General features: G+C 42.1%; 6 protein-coding genes across 6 annotated transcripts; 2 read left to right on the forward strand and 4 right to left on the reverse strand.

Moving 5' to 3' along the window:
• The first annotated feature begins 3247 nt into the window (after nt 1–3247).
• Nucleotides 3248–5765, forward strand: LOC116207507. The gene is made up of 5 exons (XM_031540474.1): nt 3248–3601; nt 3963–4252; nt 4346–4435; nt 4892–5259; nt 5361–5765. The coding sequence occupies exons 1-5, from the start codon at nt 3376–3378 to the stop codon at nt 5623–5625; spliced, it is 1239 nt and encodes a 412-aa protein (XP_031396334.1). The 5' UTR covers nt 3248–3375; the 3' UTR covers nt 5626–5765.
• LOC116207505 (pentatricopeptide repeat-containing protein At1g11290, chloroplastic-like) lies at nt 5745–7820 on the reverse strand. The gene has a single exon (XM_031540472.1). The coding sequence runs from the start codon at nt 7758–7760 to the stop codon at nt 5784–5786; it is 1977 nt and encodes a 658-aa protein (XP_031396332.1). The 5' UTR covers nt 7761–7820; the 3' UTR covers nt 5745–5783.
• Nucleotides 7821–7965: 145 nt separating this feature from the next.
• Nucleotides 7966–9705, reverse strand: LOC116207506 (rubisco accumulation factor 1.1, chloroplastic). Its single transcript, XM_031540473.1, has one exon. It carries the CDS (start codon nt 9548–9550, stop codon nt 8198–8200), a length of 1353 nt encoding a protein of 450 aa, XP_031396333.1. The 5' UTR covers nt 9551–9705; the 3' UTR covers nt 7966–8197.
• A 5131-nt stretch (nt 9706–14836) lies between these two features.
• On the forward strand, nt 14837–15795 carry LOC116207247 (ethylene-response factor C3-like). The gene has a single exon (XM_031540147.1). It carries the CDS (start codon nt 14895–14897, stop codon nt 15594–15596), a length of 702 nt encoding a protein of 233 aa, XP_031396007.1. The 5' UTR covers nt 14837–14894; the 3' UTR covers nt 15597–15795.
• A 1662-nt stretch (nt 15796–17457) lies between these two features.
• LOC116208940 lies at nt 17458–19015 on the reverse strand. The gene is made up of 5 exons (XM_031542517.1): nt 18789–19015; nt 18614–18701; nt 18392–18567; nt 17898–18196; nt 17458–17816 (listed from the first exon to the last, which is right to left on the reverse strand). The coding sequence occupies exons 1-5, from the start codon at nt 19013–19015 to the stop codon at nt 17458–17460; spliced, it is 1149 nt and encodes a 382-aa protein (XP_031398377.1).
• An 813-nt stretch (nt 19016–19828) lies between these two features.
• Nucleotides 19829–20203, reverse strand: LOC116208941 (leucine-rich repeat extensin-like protein 3). Its single transcript, XM_031542518.1, has one exon. It carries the CDS (start codon nt 20201–20203, stop codon nt 19829–19831), a length of 375 nt encoding a protein of 124 aa, XP_031398378.1.
• Between the last annotated feature and the right edge of the window lie 1542 nt (nt 20204–21745).

A 21745-nucleotide genomic window follows, 5' to 3' on the forward strand; every position in this document is an offset into this window, starting at 1 on the left:
CACAAAATTCACAATATGTCAAGTTCTTTTTTATATTGCGTTTTGTTAGATGTAATGTTCATTTTTTTATTTACCCTTTAATGGGGCCGACCTAGAAATTGGATTAATTAATTAGAGTCCGTTGACCTTCCGGATTTTAGAGTATACACTGAAAAAAAATGTTCTTTTTTCTTCCTATAGCACAAACTGCCTAAAATATGATATTTCTTGAATCAGAAATTCTTAATTCAGTTAAATAAGATGTTCGTCATTCAAAACAAAGGAAGCATGTTTTATATATCAATATAACGAACAAATTTTATCAATATAAAATGTAAGATACTGTTCATCCAAAAAAATGTAAAATACTTCGGAAAACAAGGTTGATCCAGCGAGAGATTCAAAGGGCACAAAATGAATTGCCCATCGACTATTTCAAATGATGATACATGATAATATTGCCCTGATCAACCTCAACTGATTAAGGTTGAGTGATATACATCTATGTACTGCGGATTTAGATGTTCATGAGAGAAAGAGGAGAAAACAAGATTGCCACTTCTTAAATCAAATTTGAGAATGGAGAGTTGACTCTTTCGGGCAGCGTTGGTAGTTAATTACATTAAACTGTAGGCAAAAAAAAATGTTGTTTATAGACTTATATATATATATAAACCGATGAGCATTGATTTAATTATAAAATGCGTTATTATTTTACGTATCATCAATTTCGGTGCTATATGTTATAGATAAATGTAACCTACCTTGGCATGAACAAAAATGGTTCGGGGACTTCAAGGCGTTTTACACAAATTGCTTATTTTATCCCCTCTATCCTTTTTATTATTATATTTTCCCTCAGCAGTCAAAACTTCATTTTCTAGTTACTTGTGACCAATTGTGATTGGTGCTTTGTGACGAAAATTGGCCTTTTTTTTATGTGTGGAAAATTTTATGATTTTAATTATTTCCTGCCATCTTGTAGGGGTCCTTTTCATGGAAATTTATGGTTGGGGTCACGAAGAGCTTAGTTTATTGTGGGCGGCAAGGGCCATGAGTGTTGTGCAACATAATTTTATATGCAGTATATCATATTTTCTAGTGTAAGCCATGCCATATATAATAATCAATGGAACTGTAATGCTATTATATATATATATATATAAGGGAGACTTATGAGTCAAGTACAATGAAATTAAAAAAAACCTAATAAAGGAGCATAATAATCGGACCTAGAACTTAATTTAGATTATCAAGTGAAAACATGTGTCATTATACTATATTATCTTCTTGTATTATATTTATACTATATACTTGGTTCAGAACATGGATGACACTTGAAACTTTTTGTACTTTTTTTTAAAAAAAAAGCTATCTTAACATCGTGAATATGCTTAATTTATAGCAATGCTCACGGGAAAAAAAGAGGGAGTTATTCTCGTTTCAATTGTGAATTTTTTGATATATTTCATTTAATTGCATGGGTTTTGATTATTTGTTTTGACTATTATACTTCGATTTAATCCATCTTTCTAAAAAATCAAACTGTTTTTTTTCAATATTTATAAAGGAGATCGATGGCCAAGGGATAAATTGAATGGAAAATTAAGGAGAGAGGTCCAATGATGATTGAGTTCAGAACCTCTTTCTCGACGAATAATTGAAGCATGAAACTGGGAGTTTAATTTTTGGGTATGTATGTATGTGTGTGTATATATATATATACACACTAGACATGTATCCGTATTACATGCAGGAGTTTTTTAATAAATAGTATTTTTATTAATTTATTGATTTAATTTAAGTTGAATTCAATTACCATCAATAAAAAAATATTTATATTACATTTTTTGTGAAAATAAGTATAATATCTTTGATAAGTTACATTTTTATAATATAATCTAAATGTAAATAATTAAATAGAAAAAGTTTGAAGCAAGTGATGCTACTAATAGACAGAAAAGGGTGAGAGTGGAGAGAAAATATGGGAGGTGAGATGGGCGAAAAAGGAGATAATTGGTAGTTATTTTTGTAATTTTATCATTTTATCCCTCATCCAATGGTTATTATAAATTCAAACATATGCAATAAGGTTAAAATTGGAAAGAGAAAGTTAGACGAAATTTTTTTATCTCGCATATAGTATAATAGATAAATATGTTCAATTATAAAGGAGTCATGTGGGAATTTGTAATAATAGTACAATGGAATAAAAATTCTAAGAACTAATGAAAGCGTGGCACGGTTAATCACACTACGAGAATTAAACTTGCAATATCTAGATTGATAGGTGATAACATACGCTATTATACTACAGTCTCATTCTCTTTTATGGAATTCTTAATTTAACGTTAAATAGAACTCCTTGAAATTTCTAGAGTTCACTATTGTCCCCATTCAATCTTCAAATTGCCCCTAGCTTTTGCCCCTCAAATATTTTTGCCACCAATTTACCCCAAATGTTTCCATTCCATCAACCATATTTGTCCCTCCTAAAGCTATTCGACATGGTTGTTTACATGTACTAAACAGAGTTAAAAGTAATATATTTTAATCAAACATTTTCAAAACGACGCCGTTCCTTTTTTAATATTTTTTTTCATTTTTGAGGGAGACCAACTCGGGGGGAAAAGAAGGGGCACTTCAACGGGTGCTCCTCCACCAACCATGGCCCCCTCAGGCAAGGTCATCATACTCCAGTGAATTCACCTGAGGGGGCCCTTGCTGAAGGGGGAGTTTCCCCTTCGATCCGCCCCTTTCCCCGATCACTCTTGAGAGAAATAGGGGAAGGGGCAAATCGGAGTGGGGCTTCACCAAAAATGGCCTCCTCAGGCGAGCTCATTGAACCTCATTAGTGAACTTGCTTAAGAGGTCGATGGCTAGCGGGGGAGTTCCCAACTAGTCTGCTCATTTTCCCTCTCCCTCTGTGTTTAGAAATTGGAATGGTAAACAAAATGGAAACGTTTAAGGTAAATTGGTCGCAAAAATATTCGAGGAGCACAAGCGGTGGTAATTTGAAAATTAAAGGATAACATTGATAGTTAACTCAAGTTTTTGTGATGTCCTAAAGGCAGTAGAGAGATGGGGACCTTCTTGGCCCACAACTGGCATTTTGTAGACCACAAAACTTGCCTATGTCTCGAGAGGATTCTTTTTTTCTTGGGCCGATATTCGGCCCGGCCCACACTCTCTACCAGTTAACTCGGGGGATCCGACCCGATCCTCTGCCGACCCAAAACCGACCTCCATTGATTCATCGAAGCCGCCTGTGCTCTGCTCTCCAAAGTTCAATCTTTCTCCATTTTCTAGGGATTTCTTCCTCTTGTCGGTCTCTCTCAGGCAATTTGATCGGAATTCGACTGATCAGTGAGTCGGACGCAGTGACCGGCGATCGGAATGGGAGACCTGTTCGAAGGGCTGCCGCCTCCCTCCGCCAATCCTCAGCCGCAGGAAAACGACATCTTCGCGGCCGATCCTTCGAACAGCGGAAAGCGAGAACTGTCTCCAGTTCCTTCAAAGCCATCTCCAGCTCTGGCTCCGGCTCCGGCTCCGTCTCCAGCTCCGGCTCCGGCGCTCAAGAGTGCACTCAAGCGGCCCAAGCTGAACGAGTCGAATGCTCAAGGTGCATGCTTTTCCTAAGCAAACCCCTGAGCTACTGGATTGATGTAATAAGCTTTGATTAATTTCGGCTATGGATTGTTAGGGAAATTTTTTAGCTCCCGTGTGTGTTGTGCTTGTAGTGACCTTTGCTTGTTTGAGCTTGTTTGTGAGAGTGGGAATAATTTGCTTACAATCTGAAGGGAGATCGAATTAGGTTTTGAGCTAATGAGTATGTGCTAATTTATCTTTCAATGCTGTGCTGAGCTCTTTCAGCTCATGAATTTTAGTGATTTAGGGCAATCAGGAAGGAAGAAGTTGAACATCTAGTGTAAGTATCATGATGAACCTAACAAAGATCTAAATTTTTTGTTCGAATGATTCAGCTGCTGTTCCAGAGAGAAGGATAAGGTTCAAGACCACGACTGATGCCTCGGAACAGCAAGTTATAGAGGCCATGAAGAAGATATCATCGCATATTGGAAGTCCCGGAAAGTTCAGCAAGGCGGCTAAATTGGCAATACAACTGATACAGGCAGGGAGTGTGAAGCCGAGTAATAGTGATTATTTCTTTTCGATATTAGAATCTGCAATGTCATCTCCTACTGCTTGTACAGATCAATCGGTTCGGGCTGATTACCATGCCTTGTTCTTGGCGGCACAAGATGCTGCTGATGTAAGTCCTTGGCTCTTAGTTGATATATGATATTCCCAGAGTTAGTTGAAGGCTGGAGAAGGCTGACTTGCCTTGCTGTTGTTTGTTTTGCAGTGTTTAAACAAGAGGCAGAAAAACCAATTGACTGCATGGACAATGCGTGCAGTGGTGGCTAACGATCTGTTCACCGACGATAGCTTTCTGGTACGTATCTCTTGCTGCTGTAGTATTAATATGTCATTGCAGTTGTTTGCATATTGCACGCCATAGTGGAAAATATATTTTATTTAATGTCTGTGAAAAGGTTTTCTGCCTTTAGTTAGGACATTCTGATTTTTTTCCAGATTTATCTTGCCAACTATTTTTGTACTTTTCAACGAAAACAAGTAAAAATACTTGCTACTCATCAGCTAGCCTCGTGAAGGTTCTAGTTGGGCTAATTAAATCCACTTTATATACCTTAGGTTGTAGGGTCCGATGAATGACAAGATAAAAATTCATTAATCTTTTAAGGATGAAGTGACTACTGCTGCAGAATTCAAGAATGATGAAAGATTCTATTGAGGATTGCATAACACTGGGATTGCATTATCCATCTGAATTTTGATTGAGGATCGTATAGTTATTTTGGCTCATATTCCTGGTTTGGACTTGATGCAGTTTTCCAAAACTGCCACACAAATAAAAGAGGTAATATCAAATCTTCCGGTGGCAACAGAGTCTGACGACTTGGAGGAAGCGACGGCGCTTAAGGATGAGAAAGAATCAGATGGTGCAGATCTGCAGGAGAATCAGGAATTGCCCTCAGTTGCAGACTCTCAGGTCAGTAAGACGGAAGAATCTGACCCATTTGGGCTCGATGATCTCATTCCGAGTGCAGCAAAGAAAGACGACAAACCAAAGGGAAAAAAAGATGTAACCAAGATCAGAGAGGAGGAAGAGGAAGAGAATAGGAGATTCCTCAAGTTACAGAGAGAAGCACTAGTGACTTGTTTGGAGATTGCTGCTCGCCGCTATAAAACACCATGGTAATCTTTGAACCGACATGTTGAAAAGTCTCCATTCACCTCTTTTAACTCTGAAATACAAACAAGTTAAGGCTGATAATGCATTTGAATGCTTCTTTCAGGTGTCAGACTGTGATAGACATCCTAGTGAAGCATGCCTTTGACAACATTTCGAGGTTTACATCGAAACAGAGGGAAGCGATTGAGAAGCTATGGGCTTCCATACGAGAGCAACAAGCTCGAAGAAAGCAAGGGAAGTCTGTGAATGGGAAGCTTGACGTGAATGCTTTTGAGTGGCTTCAGCAGAAGTATGCGACTGAGAAGATCAGCATTCGTCATGCCGTTGGAGGCAGTGGGGACCGACACTGTGAACAGTGGCTGGGCTAATGGACACACGATATCTCTCCCCCCCCCCCCCCCCCCCCCGTCTCTGTATCGATGATTGTTGAAACTTCTAACAGTGTGGCTCACTGAAAACAGCCTTTATGATTCGTTTCCTATGGAATGCAATGGAATGGTAGTACCTATTGCTGTTCATCCTGAAATCATGAGTCACCTCCACCTACATATATGGCACTGAGACCTGCTTCCTTTTTTATTCTCAAACTTACCATTCGCTGTCTCACTTCTTCCACGCAATCCCATCTATCCATGGCTGCATGGAAGTTCGACATGAGAGCACTGTAACTAGAACTTCGAGGCTCTATTTCAAGTATCTGCTTCGATGCCAGCTCCTCAAGCTTGGAATTCCTGTGAAGCCTTGAGGCAGCTAGCAGGGCACCCCAAACAGTAACATTTGGCCTCCATGGCATGGTATGGATCAATTCTAATGCCTCCTCGAGCAGCCCTGCCCGACCAAGGAGGTCTACCATGCATCCATAGTGCTCGACTTTTGGAATCAAACCAAGGCCGTGGACCATCTCATGGAACACCTTCTTACCTTCTTCAACCATCCCACAATGACTACAGGCATGCAGAATTGCAATAAAGGTGGTACCGTTTGGTTTTGTGCCCTGTTCTTCCATTTCCCTGTAAAGTAGCAATGCTTCATTTCCTCGCCCGTGCTTTCCGTATCCACCAATCATGGTGTTCCACATGCATATATCCCGAATCCTGGCCTCATCGAAGAGTCTCGAAGCATCTTCTATCTTGCCACATTTAGCATACGTATCCAAAAGTGCGGTTTTAAGCATTAAGTCGTCTGCCATGCCTAGTTTCATTAAACAGGAATGAACCCATCTCCCCAGGATCAGGGCTCCAGTTCCTGCACACGTGGGAAGGAGTGAAAGAAAGCTCGCCTCGTTCGGCTTCAGTCCAGCAGCCTTCATCTGAACAAAGGAATTGCAAGCCTCATCAATGCATCTTGCTCGAGAATAAGCTGATATCATCACATTCCACATCAAGATCTCTCTGCCAATGGATCTATGGAATAATGCTTTAGCATATTTTACATCGCCACTCTTCCCGTACATATCAATCAAAGCAGAGATCAGCGCCGAGGTAATCACAAATCCATGCCTTAGAATATAACCATGTATCTGCTTCCCGAGTTGCAGAGCCCCGAGGAATCCACACTCCGATACTAAACTCAGCAGGGTCACCTCATTTGGAACTATACCTTCACCCTGCATTCTGCTGAAAAGCTCTGCTGCTTCTTTCAGTTCTCGGCCCCGAATGCAGCCCGAAATCATGGAAGTCCACGAAACAATGTTCTTCTCAATCAGCCCATCGAAGAGCCTCCGAGCAATAGGCAGGTTCTTGCATTTGGCATGCATGTCGATCAAAGCAGTGGTCAATGGGACTCTCATCATCTCCTCATCTGAGCTGTTTCTTATCACACAAGCATGCGTAGCTTTAGCCAGTCCCGAGTTGCCAAGGCTCGCAAAGAGATTCCCCATTGTTATCATCACAACATCGCTTGGCCTTAAACCCGATGAGCACATGTCTCTTACGAGTTTTACAGCTTCACATAATAGCCCATTTCGGAAATGGCTCCTGATCATCGTGCTCCAGGAGACGGCATCCCTTTTGGGCATTTCATCAAACAGGAAACCGGCGGAGTACAACTTCCCACATTCTCCATACATAGAGATCAGGGCATTGAGTAAGAAAACATCCTCGTCCAGTCCACTCTTCACAGCAAACCCGTGCATCTCTTCACCGACCCTCGCACAACGAACTTGAGCACATGCTTTGAGGACAGAAGGCATGGTAAAACCGTCTGGTCTGAAATCATTTCTACGCAGATAGACATATATCTTAATTGCAGTTCCTGGGTGGCCATTCTTGATGTAAGATGTGACCAGGAAATTGAACTGAGCTGAAGGGTTGAAATTGTGGTGAAGGGAAGTGGTTGACGAACTGTGAGTTTTGGTCAAGTGGGCATGGATTAGCTTGGTCCGATCGAGCTCAATGGTCTGCTCGTAGCCACGGAACCAAAACTCCGAACCGAGAACGTGAAGCTGCTGGAATTTTTGGGCTGTAAAGGGAACGAGAGAGGAGCGAATCCTGCTTTGAACCATCACCAGGAATGCCTTTTTCTAGGTCCTCTCACATTGCTTATATTCATGTGAACAGTCATTCAGAGAGCACAGCCTATTTCATTCAGCTCCGCAACCTACTGGGTCCACAGTTTCCATTGACAAAACTCGGAACGATATCTCCAAACAAAAATCATCAAGGCGAAGTATCGAGAACTACCGGAAGGACAAACCCAAGATCAAGATCAATGCCAAAATCTCAGCTTTGATTATATATATATATATTATGGAAAAGGTATAGCAAGCTCTGATCCCTCCCAAACAGAGAATTACATGGAAAAATCCCATCTTGAACAATTTCCATACTTAGGCTACAAAATCAGAGGCAAGATCAGTGAAAGTTCAAATTCTGCATCCTTTTCTATCTAAACCTGACTTGCCCAAGAAATGATTTTTATTGTCTCATTTCCATTTCCATTTCATTCCCAATCCTCATCACTTAATTGATCATCAACTTCCTCCTTTGGTGGCCTCACCACCAACACCACAGTCCCTAGACTCTCCTCCGTCCCTGCCTCCTTCAGCCTCGACCCCCTCTCGACCTGCAATCGCTCGGGCCTGTCTGAGCCGGCAGCAACCGCTACCAAATAGAACCCATCATCAGCCTCCACCGCCTTCTGGCTCCGGTTAACCACCACCAAAATGGCCTCCTCCTGGTACCACCGGTTCACCTTCCATGGCAATACCCTCGCGTCCGGGAAGGCCACTGTCACTCCCCCGTTGCTGTCCAGCCCCGCCACGGGCTCCCACCTGGGCAGCACCACCCAACTCTTCCACCCCTTCTCGGCCACCACCACCCTGAAATCCCCCTCGCCCTTACATTGCCATGGTGCCTCTACTACCTCTGTCTCTCCCTCTGATGCCCTGCACACGGGCAGCACTGCCACCGAGCTTGCTTCCGCCACCTCCCCAATCTTCAACCTCACCACTGGAACTCTGACAGCAGCACTCTCCTCTCCTTCCCCGTCCTTACTACCGCTCTTATCCCCTTTCAACTCCTCCAACACTGCCATCTTTGCGCTCTCGGTTGCGGCCACCTTCAGTGCCTGCTCCAGAGCCGCTGTCCTCTGCTCGGATGGGTTCCTGTGCTCTCTGCTCTGCCTATAGTACATAAAAGACAGACAATCCCCGGGAAGAGTATAATCGAACTTGTCCCAACCCTTGTCTCCCCTGCGGCGGGGAAAGTCCTTCATTGCACGGGCCAGGTCCTGGGACTGTTTCACATCGAAGCCATTAGCGACTATAAACCCGGCAGCAGCAGATCGCTGGGATGCTGACAGGAGACGGATCTCATACAATAGCTCAGCCCCACCAGTATCGAAGTGAGAGATGATTTCTGGGTCCGTGCCCGTCTGGATTAAGGAATCGCGGACCTGGGAGGCCACGACGAAGCGGTTCTGCTCGACACCGGAGATCCCAGTGACTTCCTCGAGGGAGGGAGGGGTGAAGCCTTCCTGGAGGAGGGCGGAGATGAGGGGGGCGTATTCGAACCAGGGGCCTAGGCGGTTGGAGAGGATTTCGAGGCGGGCGGCGGTGTCAAGGTTGCGGTACTGGGAGGGAACGGGGGAGGGGGGCGGGCGGAAGGGCTGGTAGAGCTGAAGGGTCTTTTGAGGCGAATCGCCCGGAGAGGCGGGGATTAGGCCACTTGGTTGCATCATATTGGAGGTAGGCTTGATGGATGAGGGCTTAATGGATGGTTTTGAGGTGGGCATTGGGAGGGGAGGGTTGGGATTGAGGAATGGTGAGGTGAGGGTTCTGGTGAGGGACAGCATGGTGACGGAGAGGGCGAGGGCAAGGGCAGCACGGCGGTCGGAGTGTGGCGGGAGGAACGGAGGAGGTGGCTCTGCTATGCTATGCTCTGCTCTGCTCAGCCTTATCTGATGAAGTACTCTTGAGATATTATTTGGAGATGAAGGCTTTGACTCTGATCAACTGAAGACCGAACTTCCCAACTGTTAACGGCATTTTGTTCTTCTTCTTGTCGGAGTAATCTTAATGGGCCTCAGGCCCATTTAAAAGCCAGCCCATTTCAAAGTTGACACAGGCCCAGTTGTTGATAGTATTAGTAGTATTAGTGGTATGTGATAGATTGAGCGATTCTTGATACATTGCATGTGTGCGGTGTTAATGGTCATAATTTGTCGTTGTCGAGAAAAATCACATATGTTGCTTGCCACTTTTTCAAACTTAAGGGGTTGATCGGTTGACTAAAAGATATATTGCAATTAGTAAATTATAAACCTTAAGATATTAAAATAAAACGATTTTATATCATATATATTTTTGAACGTTTTATTGTATGGGCATGACTGAACGAGGAAAAATAAACTCGAGAGGCAAGAGAACTTCATATTTAATCACAAGGGTGACCCGACAGGGTGAATAACGAGATCCTCCTCTATGGTTATGAAAGGCAAATCGAAAATCACATGCATGTAAGATTGTTAGAAACTTATTATTACCAATCTAAAGAGCAAACGATCGAAGCTTCTAATTGGTGAGTGAATTAATTCAGTGTTGGTAGTTTAATCAGCTGAAGAGAAGAGAGTGTAAAAGCTGCCACTTGCATGCATCCTCTCCATGACATCACCCGTGAGGTAACCTTAATTTGACCAAAAAAACATGGAAATCTTCTTTGAACTTTGAACTTCTAAAGGACTTTTCAAAAACTTCTGGAACTTTAATTTTGCTGAATGCGCAAAGCTGTGATTGACCAACCCTCTGTGCAGATCCATATATATATATATATATAATTAAGGCCCACCACTCCTCCATCATCACCACCACAAGTTCTCTCGTCCATTGTATATGTTTATTGTAAGCCGTTCACATTCATATCAAAGGGCATATTGTAATCAGCCTCTTGCTGTCCAATAAAATACGCATTTCTTGACCGCCTTTTTTAGGTGAATGATCTGCAGTGGAAGATGATATAGGTTGAAAATATGACACTGCCAAATGCCAAAAGTAAGTTGTATCCACACGTGCACACACACATATACATACATATATATATATATATATAAACATAGAGATCAAAATTAAATATTGCCTAAAATTTTCACTAAACCTATAAGTGATTGGACTCATTTTCAATTCAAAAACTCGAGTTAATAAGTTAATATACTCAATATCTTATAAATTCATTGAAGTCCTTTTAGTTTTTCCATTTGGGATATGAACTCTCAACATATGCCCTCACATGACAATATGTGATCTTTTCTGACTTGTCACCATATGTCACGTACCCTTAAATACCCATACTCAATAACTGATCACGGGTCAGGCTCCTTTTCCGTGTTCGGGTGAGGGAGGATTGACACGATGTGCACTTTTTGGCTGCTCTCAAACTTTGAGATTGGCGTGATGTGAGTTCACATAGGCACGTAGAAACGTAATCTGCGCTGATACCATGTAAAATTTTCACTCACAACACATTGTGTGAGACAATACTTTCGCAATTCCGGAAGATCAAGCACTAATGATTGTTTTTTCCTTCCAACAAGTGTACTTTTATGGACTTGAATTTATGTTTTCCTCTTTCCGGAAGTTGAAATTACTTACTACTCAACTATAATTTTATTAGTATACATAGAAGACCGAGAGAAGGTAAGGATTCAATTTCCCACGTGCACACACATGTATATATAGATTGTAATCGAACATTTGGGATACATCACTCTTGCTATTCCATGAGATTAAGTATTAAGGGTTATTTTCTCTTTCAACAATTGTGTTTTCCATAATTCGAACTTGTATTTTTCTCTTTATGAACATTAACACTGCTTACTATTCAATCAGTATTTTGTCAGTATATAGAAATAGACAGAGAGAGGGTAAGGTGTTCAATTTTTTATGAAATTAATGCTATTTCTGCCATAAATTGAAAAGTTTACACTCCTATTTGGCTCTCAGTGACCCCATTCTTCCTTGATTCAAATCCTACATTACCGACTAAAGTGGATTGATTCAAGTGATTCGGCGCTTGTTTCGTTTAAATAAAGTCTCGGGTTCGAGTTCTTGTGAATATAGAAAATTCATGCTATGAGAGCTTTACCCCTTAGTGAGTCGACCTATCTCGAATGGATTAGTGAGGCCCAATTGCATTTTCGAATTTCATGTTTCACACACAAAATATATATATATATATATATATATATATATATATATATATATATCCTACATTACCGTTTCAATATATATGTGTATTGAGAGTATATTAAATCGGGAAATGAGACGTATAATAGTGGCAGTAGCGTTCTAGATCTACTCAAAGCTTCGACGTGTTGGGTGTTGTTATCACTACAAGTTTTTCTAAAGCGTATACGTAGAAAGTACGAGAACAGCGCAACAGGTGATATACTATTCAAGCATATATGAAGAATCCTCCAATGTATATTCATCAACTTGGTTGAGTACATGCTTATAATTTTACGCTCGCGTACGTTACAACATAGAACGCATCGAAATGACTGTGCCCGGCCAGTGTGAAAGCACCCTTAAATGTTCCTAAATTACTTGTATGATCAGGCACGAAGGCTCTCTCTTTCACACCTTAATTATGGATCAATTTGATTTTGATTGCCCATTATATTGCTACGTTCTGCTTCTTAGGTTAATCATGGGAAGTCGGACCAGTGGTTGGATCAGTGCATTGTGGGGTCCATCGTGTTCCATAAAGATGGAAAAACATTACCATATAGCATGGTCCCGAGTATATTTCTATGTAAATAATTCTCACCGTTTAATTTGTGAAAAAGGTAATGAGTAACAGATATTAATTATTACTTCATGTCATATTTTCACGAAAAGATGAGATAATTGGGCACGAGGGTTAAATTTTGCAGCTAAAAGATAATGTAAAGTTTGTGCATTGTTACCAAGATTATGACCAAACCACAAGAAACAGACACTCTCTTCAGTGTTCAACCGACCGGAGAACAACGGAATTATATATATATTAATGCAAGAAACAAAGTAGAGATAGGTTACCACTTAAAAGCCAAAATTTTAGGGAATGATTGTAATATGGGTCGAATAGCTCTGCTGCCAGTCCCTCATTGACGAAAATATTTTAAATGATCCTACCCAAATGACATGGTGAGAAAGAATCAATAAGAATTCTTTAATTAAGGATAATTATAGTAATTATTCAAGTGATTAGCATCAAGTCTCTAATTTCATGCAATTTGATTGGTGCTTCCTCACGTCACGTGATTAGATAGAATCACCTAATAACTTCTCTTTATTCAAGGACTTCAGTCCTGACGAGGTCGTCCGCATCGCACAGTTTAGAAGTCACGAGAGGAAGCCGAGTCAGGGCTTGGATTCGGACGCAGACCTCCGATGCCTAATTAGTCAGGGATGACTCTAGCGAGAGAAAAAGCAAACATACGTAGAGGGAGAAAATAAATTTGTCCAAAATGAATAGAAAGGTCTGAAATCAATGAATGTGCCTCTATCATAGGATGCGATAGCTATCATCTCCTTCGGCGTTCATAATAGCAAACGTTCCTTTCCATAAGGAAATTCTTGTGTAAATTGACTCCGCAAACGTGCTCTTTATTTTCCTCTGGGTATTCATATTTTTGCGTTCGGTTCCGAATGAATTAAGTGACTTCAGTCCCTCTATGTTTTGTGACATTGCAGGGGCCACGTGTGCCATTTTTATAACACTAAATTTATGTTTGGACTTTTGTTTCGTTTGTGATACAAGCATGTAATGAAATAGACTGGCATATCTTAAAACTCAAAAACACGAGACATGAGATGCAAAGTTAGACATGCGAAGCCAAGACCCTGCTCGAAGCGAGTGCGCACCTATAGCATGAGGCAAAAGCCAAATGCTTCAGCCAGCTCTCTAGTATGGGCAACCGAATGGGTGCGCCATGATATCATACCATGCCAAAATTTGATATATATGTTTCATAATTGCCCAATCTAAATGGTTTTATCTTGCACAACAAAGGTGCAATAAAAATACCAGACTCAAAACCACATTCCAACTAAAAGATTGAAGGACCATTAAGGTGGTACCTAGTGGAACGGGCTTTGTCTTCCAAATAAGAAGTCAAGAGGTCGAACCTCGACTTAAATATGAAAGCGCTTGCATTAGTAAATCATTTTTCTCTATTATATGAGAGTTATTCTGGTCAATTGTGCGCTTTGGTGAAATCATGATGATATAGGTGGGTTGATGTATCACCGAGTCCTTTACCCAATCAGGTTAATGGAACATTCCATGGCGACTGTGGAGTTTTTCCGATCTCTCCAGATGAGGTTTGATACGTTGGTCTTCCCCTTTCAGCCTTTTTATCCAACCAAAAAAAAAATAAAAAAACTAAAAGATTGAAGGGTCCTTTTTTTTTTTTATACAAAAGAAGCACTTAAACCTAGTGCGATATAGAATATAATAACTAATAAAGAAGCACAACTAATCCTATTATGATAATTAAATATATAACCTCTTAATTGACCAGCTATGCATTGCACCTCTATATTAGCACACCTTGTTTTTCTTCACTTCTTTGTATTAGCTACTAGAGACCAGTCAAAGACACTTTATCTATCCACAAAAAGACAAACGAACTCAACATATAGCTAAGGACTCGGAATCTTACACGTCTATGCGACTGACTATAACTTCATTTCTTCGAGTTCATTACCAGCTTAAGTGCCAATCCACAGCCACACCAGCGGGTCGATCACTTGGAACAACCTCGCATTGAAGCACTCGAACAGACAGTCACCTAAAGCGATCGCGCATAATCGCGTCACGACAATTTCGGGATCGATGCCGTCATCGAAAAGAGTGACGTCAGAGAGGAGAGGGAGTGGAGCCTGAGGTCTCCACCTGGACAGAGCCGCCACCAAAACCCGCACGAGCTCCTTTGACTCACGTGAACTTCTTTAACGATTATTATTTACATTTCCATCCCCTTGACCGGTCCCACTGATTCTCTTCATTCATCCAATCTTGCCATCTTTCCGATCGATCAAATTACACTTTCCCTCCAGCTTTTGAATCCATCCCCCTATATATAAACCAAACGCATCCCCCCACCAGAATCTTCAATTCCATGTGACCGTAAAGATCATAAGCTCAAACCTTCAATAATGGACTACACTCCTTCTTCATCCTTCTTTCACTACCCGACTTCGGACTTGTCCGCCGACTCCTCATCCTTCAACTCCTCGTCCGGCTTCTTCTCCCTCCCCTTCGACGAGAACGACTCCGAGGAGATGCTCCTCTACGGGGTCCTAGCGGCTGCACCCGGGATGGATTACTCCGCCTATGCAACCTCCTCGGCCTATTCCCATCCCCGGGATGAGGAGGTATGCTCGAAACCCGACTTTGACCCGGAGACTGCCCCGAAGGAGGTCATCCAGTACAGGGGAGTGAGGAAGCGTCCGTGGGGAAAGTACGCCGCCGAGATCCGGGACTCGACCCGGAACGGGGTCAGGGTCTGGATTGGGACGTTCGACACGGCGGAGGAGGCTGCCCTGGCGTACGACCAGGCTGCATTCGCCATGAGGGGGTCGGCCGCGGTGCTGAACTTCCCTGTGGAAGTGGTGCACAGGTCGCTGCAGGACTTGGGCGGGGATGATCAGGGGCAATGCGGCGACGTGGCGGGGATGAGCGGCTGCGACTCCCCGGTGCTGGCCCTGAAGAAGCGGCACTTGCAGAAGAGGAAGTCGGAGATTAAGAAGAAGAGGGAGAGGGAGCTGACGCCGAAGAATGCGGTGGTCTTGGAAGATCTTGGGGCCGCTTACCTCGAGGAGCTCCTCAAGATATCCGAGGATCCCTCTCCCTGGTGATCGCGTGATAATGCATTATACACGTCTCCGACTGTCGTCGGCATCTTTCAAGATTTTCCAACCGCAAGATTCCCAGAGCACGTTAACATCTCATTTCTGCGTCGTAAAACATATTCATTCGATCCTATATCTGATCATTTGACCCGATCGATCAACTACATTAATATTCGGTTCGAGTATCATCAGAATTTTGATTTCATGGCTCTCCATGTCGCTCAAAGATGCGATTGTTGCTCTTTGGATAATCTTTTAATTTCTAGATTTATTTTGTAAAATCTGTTTTGGATAATCTGAGTGCTTGATGAAGTTTGTTGCCACTTGCAATTGCATGGGACCCTCTTCCATTTGGACTTCTCCATTTCAATATTATAATGTAAAATCGTGGAAAAGGAAAACTTTCTGTCTTGTCCTTTTAATCCGGTAAAAATAATAATAAGTGCTGGACATAGATTTCGACTGTTCTTGACGGCTGTTTGGATCTTTCGATAAACTAAAGCCTGAAGAAATAATTTACCCAAAAAGAGAAGAAAAGAAAGAAGAATTCCTACTGACGAGAAAATATATTTGAATCTCATCTGAAATCGTAAGTGTAATTAATTTCGTTCATCCTAAAATAAATAGTCCAATATCACTTTACGATCTTATCACGTGCATATAGCTCGCTTGAAACTTTTTACGAGCCATGTACATGCGAAAGAGTCCCTCTCACGTCTACCTTTTTGTCAAGTGCAGCCCAAGTGGCACGATAGAATGGACTCACCCACCTTTAATCATATGCTAAGGTAAGGTCAATATTCACCTCACCAAAATTCATGATTTCTTGGTCAATCGACTGATCACATGAGACATGTGGAGTCAAAATCCCAATTGATTGTCCAATTGACCGTCCCCAGAAACTCCAAGCAGTGGAACTAACCCACAATTGTTCAATGCAAGGGCTTTTCCATAAGCCACGGCCATTATGGGCCACCCGCATCCACGGAGCCCATGGCCGCCGGTTAACTTCATGGGGGTCAACCTAGCCAGACCTAGTCATGTTGAGGGTTCGACCATGTCGGTCCAGGTCAGGGAGTCCATGTCTTGGGCCTAAAGTGGCTAGACGGTGACTGAGCTCTGCCTCACTGAAGGTTCTATCGTTGATTTTTGCTCTGATACCAAAGTTGTAGATCAGGTGGACAAAAAGGAAAAAAAAAATGGAATTTTCGGGGAAGAGAACTCCTTCGTTCATACGTGAGAATAGCATATATACAAACTCAAAGAAATTGAAAGGCTAAACAACCTCAGCACACATCTGTCCACTAACCAATTGCTCGGTCGACTAAACTGCCTGGTCGACTAAACTTCTTGGTTGACTAAACCAACTGCTTGGTCCACAAAAGACACATAGAACAGCTGCTTTGAGACAACATCTAACATACTCCTCCTTGGATTAGATGCTACTGCAAACTTCAATCTTCTCCTCTAATAGCTCGAACCTTCCAACTTGAAAATACTTGATGAAAATGTATGCCGGTTGGTCTTCTATTCTGCAGTGCACTAGCTTCACTTCTTCACTTTGCTGCACTTCTCGAAGAAAATAATACTTGACCTTGAAGTGTTTGGTCCATGTTAGAATAAGCCCCGATAACATGGAGTGTTGATTCACTCAAGCTTTTTCCATAGCCTAAGTTCAGCAAATGTTCATCCATTTTGCTGTAACAAGCTCTAGGAGTCTCCTTCAGTCCATAGACTTTCTCCTCCTGTCTTGGTACATGAAAAACTTCTGGCTACTCAACATAAATCTCATCTTGAATGACACCATTTAAGAAAACAAAAGTCGCCACTAGTCTGGCTTTGCTTTTGTTCACTGAGCCATCATGATTTAGTTTTGTCCTAAAGTCCCACTTGACTCCGATTGCCTTCCTGCCTTGAGACTTTTCCACCATCTCCCAAGTTGGTTCTTCTCAATCATGGATAGCTCCTCTTTCATTGCATCCATCCATCGTTGATCTCCCTGAGCTTCTTTATATCCTATAGCTTCCAAAATAGTCACATTGCATCTCTGGTCTGTGTCTACAAGTGACCATGTCCCTCTGACTAGTTGATCATCCACCAGCTCATCAGGCTTAATCTCCAGTGGATTCAAAAAGAAGCTTTTACCATGCATCTTAATTTTGAATGACTCTTGACTACTTGAATCAATAATCAAACACTTTCTCTCCTCAACGATCACCTTGAAATCTTTCTCAACAAGTTAACCAACACTTAGTAAATTCTGATCAATCTCAGGAATATACAAAACTTCATATATCGGTTTTGTACTCGTGTAGCTCTCAATGACTACTATCCATTTCCTTTTCGTAGAGATATACCATCCATCTTCAATTCTGACTCTTCCTGTTACTAACCTATCAAGGTCCCTAAACAACTTCTCATCACTTGTTATGTGGTTTGGACAACCACTATCAACAAGACAACTATCACTTGAAGCACAAGAGGTGAAATAGGAAGCAACAAACAATTGGTCTACCTCTTGTTGGGTTGCAGTTTGTGCCTCACCTTGATGCTGAGTGTTCTTCTCCCTGCAAATGGCTTCAGCAAGTCCCAGCTTGTGATACCTTCTGCATTTTATATCAGACTTCCTCTAACACTTGTAGTGTGGATGGTTCCTTCTTCCACGGTGCTGACAATGAGGAGATCTTCCCCCTTTGTTTCTACTTGAAGCATTTGTACTTCCTTCACTCGCAGCAACCTCAGATGCACTGCCATTCCCTTTCTTCCCTTTCCACTTCTTGCCTTTTCCACCAGAACTCTACTGGTCTTTGGCCTGCAAAGCTAGTTCTACACTTCCTTCTTGTCTCATCATTCTCCTTTGCTCTTGTGCATGCAAAGCCCTAAGCAACTCTGCTGGCCTAATGGTTGACAGATCTTTGGCGTTCTCCAAAGAGGCAATGGTCGCCTTAAACCTTTCAGGCAGTGAGACAAGGATCTTCTGCACCAGCCTAATTGTCTAAGAGGTCAATGCCTAGAATTCTCACCTTGTCTGCAATGCCAATCAATCTGTCAGAATACTCTCTGATGGTCTCTGACTCTTTTATCAGATTCAGCACTTTCATGCTTTTGATCCTCTCATATCATGATACTCGGCTTTAAGGAAGTCCCAGATAGCTTTGGTTTACTCGCACGCCATGATTCTACTAAAGATGAGCATACATATAGGAATTGGCCTTTGCTTTCCTCGTTATCCTTTCCTTGTGATACTTGATCTGGTTCATGATTGGATTGTCAGGAAGAGGAGCAACATCATAGTCTTGTTCCACAGCTTCCCACAAGTCACAACCCTCCAAATAAGCTTTCATCCTCACAGCCCCGGCTTGATAGTTTTCTCCATCAAACATTGGTGGAGCCATGGCTAAGAAGCCACTCGATCCTGCCTCCATCTTTCCTTGACTTTTGTGGATGCAAACAAACCACTCAAATCAATCTCACAAGTCACTTGATCAAACTGACAAGTCTCCCACAAGTCCCTCAAGACCAAGGGAGCTTTGATACCAATATTGTAGAATTTTTCTGATACCAATGTCGTAGATCAGTTGGACAAAAAGGGAAAAAAACTGAAATTTTTGGGGAAGGAAACTACTTCATTCGGACGTGAGAATAGCATATATACAAACTCAAATAAATTGAAAGGCTGAACAACCTCAGCACACGTTTGTCCACTAGCCAACAGCTTGGTTGACTAAACTGCTTGGTCGACTTAACTGACTGGTTGATTAAATTGCTTTGGTTGATTTAACCGACTGCTTGGTCCATAAAACTAGCAACAAACAGAACAGACTTGTCTTTAAAAACAAAACAAAAAACAAAAAACAAAATAGCTAGTTACCCTTAAAAATAGGACTTGACCAAACTGATTCAAAGACATCAATCGACACATAAAACAGCAGCTCTGAGACAACATCTAACAGGTTCCGTCTTGCCAGTGATGCCCCATGGTCAATTCAACTGGTTAGTAGTTACAATTAAAGAATCGCGTGGGATTCATTGGGCAGTGCAAAACGCAATCAAACATAGTCTTATGATTAGCCTGATCCAGTATAAAGAAACTCGAGAGATACAAATTGATGGATGTCATCCAGATACAGAAACATGAGCCATCTATTTAGGGAATTATTGGTATATCCTAATGGCAAAAGCGTATAATAAACAGCCGAAGCTCGCAATTCTGATCAACTTTCCCTCTGGTAATCTATCTAATAAAAGTCCCCTACCAGTGGTGGCGGTGCTGGAGATAGACCTGGCAGCGGCGGCGGCGGACCTGGTGGTGATGACCAGACAGGTGACATATGTGGAGGAACTGGCGGTGGCAAGACATTTACCGATGGTGGCCGTGGTGGCGGCCGTGGCGGCTCACTCGGTGGCTCCGGTGGCTGGACTGGAACATCCCTTCTATAGTGGGGAGAATGACTAAGGATCGGGGCTGGAGGAGGCGGCATCCTGTCAACCCGATTCACACCCTCATGTACCTCGGTGAAGGCAACAACACCATTGCTGGAACTCGGGGAGAGGAGTCTGTCTTCACCGATAATCAGAATGAACAGTACAAGAGCCTGCATGATGGCCGCCATCCTCGTTGCTTTCCTGGATCGGACTGCTTGCTGCAAGTCTTGGCCTGATGAGATGAGACTTGTTCTCTCCTAGGAGCCATTAAAGCTGTTGGCCCCAATCAGTCAAGACTCAAGAATTGTCATTTATTTCATTGAATGCCTCACTGGTTGATCCACCTACAACTTCTTTGACGGTGAAGGCTCAGAGACAGGGTACTAAATGCTGCATCAGTCCCCCGTTGCGATCGTTCCATATGATATTTCAAAATTTTCCCGTCTCGATTTCTTCGATTTCGTCGTGTTAGCAGGGATGGGAAAAATTCTTGCTCAAATTGGGTCTTAAAGTTTCGGGTTGAAAGATTTGTCTGCATCTACATATTCGCACGATTGATTGTTGTGATCTGTACTAGGTTATATTGTACTGGGCGCTAGGACGATGGTTTCAAATACATTATTGTCGATGCAATAAAACAGAAAGCTAAAGGGATCGACTCATGCCCAATTCCAACAGCGTTTTCATATGTTTGGTGCCAATGAAATTCTGGAATCAAACGACTGCGTGTCCGTAACATAAGAATATGGATTGGTCACACCATTTGCAAGAGACTGCAGCAAATACATCAAGTTCGATCTTCAGGCCAGGCCGGAACACGGACCACTGTACACAAGGTTAGGACCTAAAAAATATCAGGGATGCAAGGTCCATATCTACATGGGTAAGCTTATTACAATTTACAAGCCTTCACTGCATTGATCTAATTTATGCGTACTGGGGCTTTTTTTTCCACCAAAAATGTCATTATCAGTCCGTCATAGCTCGTGATTACACGAACATGTCAGAAATTTCATGGCCCTCCGTCTTTTAAGATACGAGTGTGTTGTTCTTCGGATAATCTTTTGTTTTCGAAATTTATTTTGTAAAAATCCGAGGGAGATAATTCGAGTGCTGAAGTTTCTCTTTGGCCACTTGCTATTGCATGGGACCGCTCTTCCAATTTGGATTTTTCTTTTACAGTATTTTCATAATTAATATAAAATCGTGGAAATTAGGGGGACAAGGAAAACTTTCCGTCTTTTTCTTTAATCCGATTGCAATAGTGTGAAGTGTGACTTATATTTCCTTTGTTCTTGACGGCTGTTTTGGACCTTCCCATAAACTGACATGAACAGAGATTTAACAAAGGAAAAATAAAAATAAAAGAAACAACACAAGTCTTTGCTTTTGCTCTATTGATATTGATGGTCAGAAAATATGATGAATTTCGCGAATATACTTGAGCATATTATTGAGCACGTTCGTCATAAAATAACTAGTCAAAGATCGCTCTACAATCTTTTTCACGTGCATGTCTCCTATTCGGAGCTTTCTATGAGCAAATTATGCAGCCCAAGTGGCACGACACGAAAACTGGACTCCCTTTCCTTTAATCATACATACTAAAGGTAAGGTTAATTTCCTCTTAACCAAAATTAATGATTTCATGGTCAGACGACTGATCACATGGCCCCCATTGACAGTCCAATTGACCGTCCCCAGAACTCCAATCAGTGAAAGCCCACAAC

Source organism: Punica granatum, chromosome 5, assembly GCF_007655135.1.
Source record: "Punica granatum isolate Tunisia-2019 chromosome 5, ASM765513v2, whole genome shotgun sequence".
In the NCBI taxonomy this organism is placed as follows: domain Eukaryota; kingdom Viridiplantae; phylum Streptophyta; class Magnoliopsida; order Myrtales; family Lythraceae; genus Punica; species Punica granatum.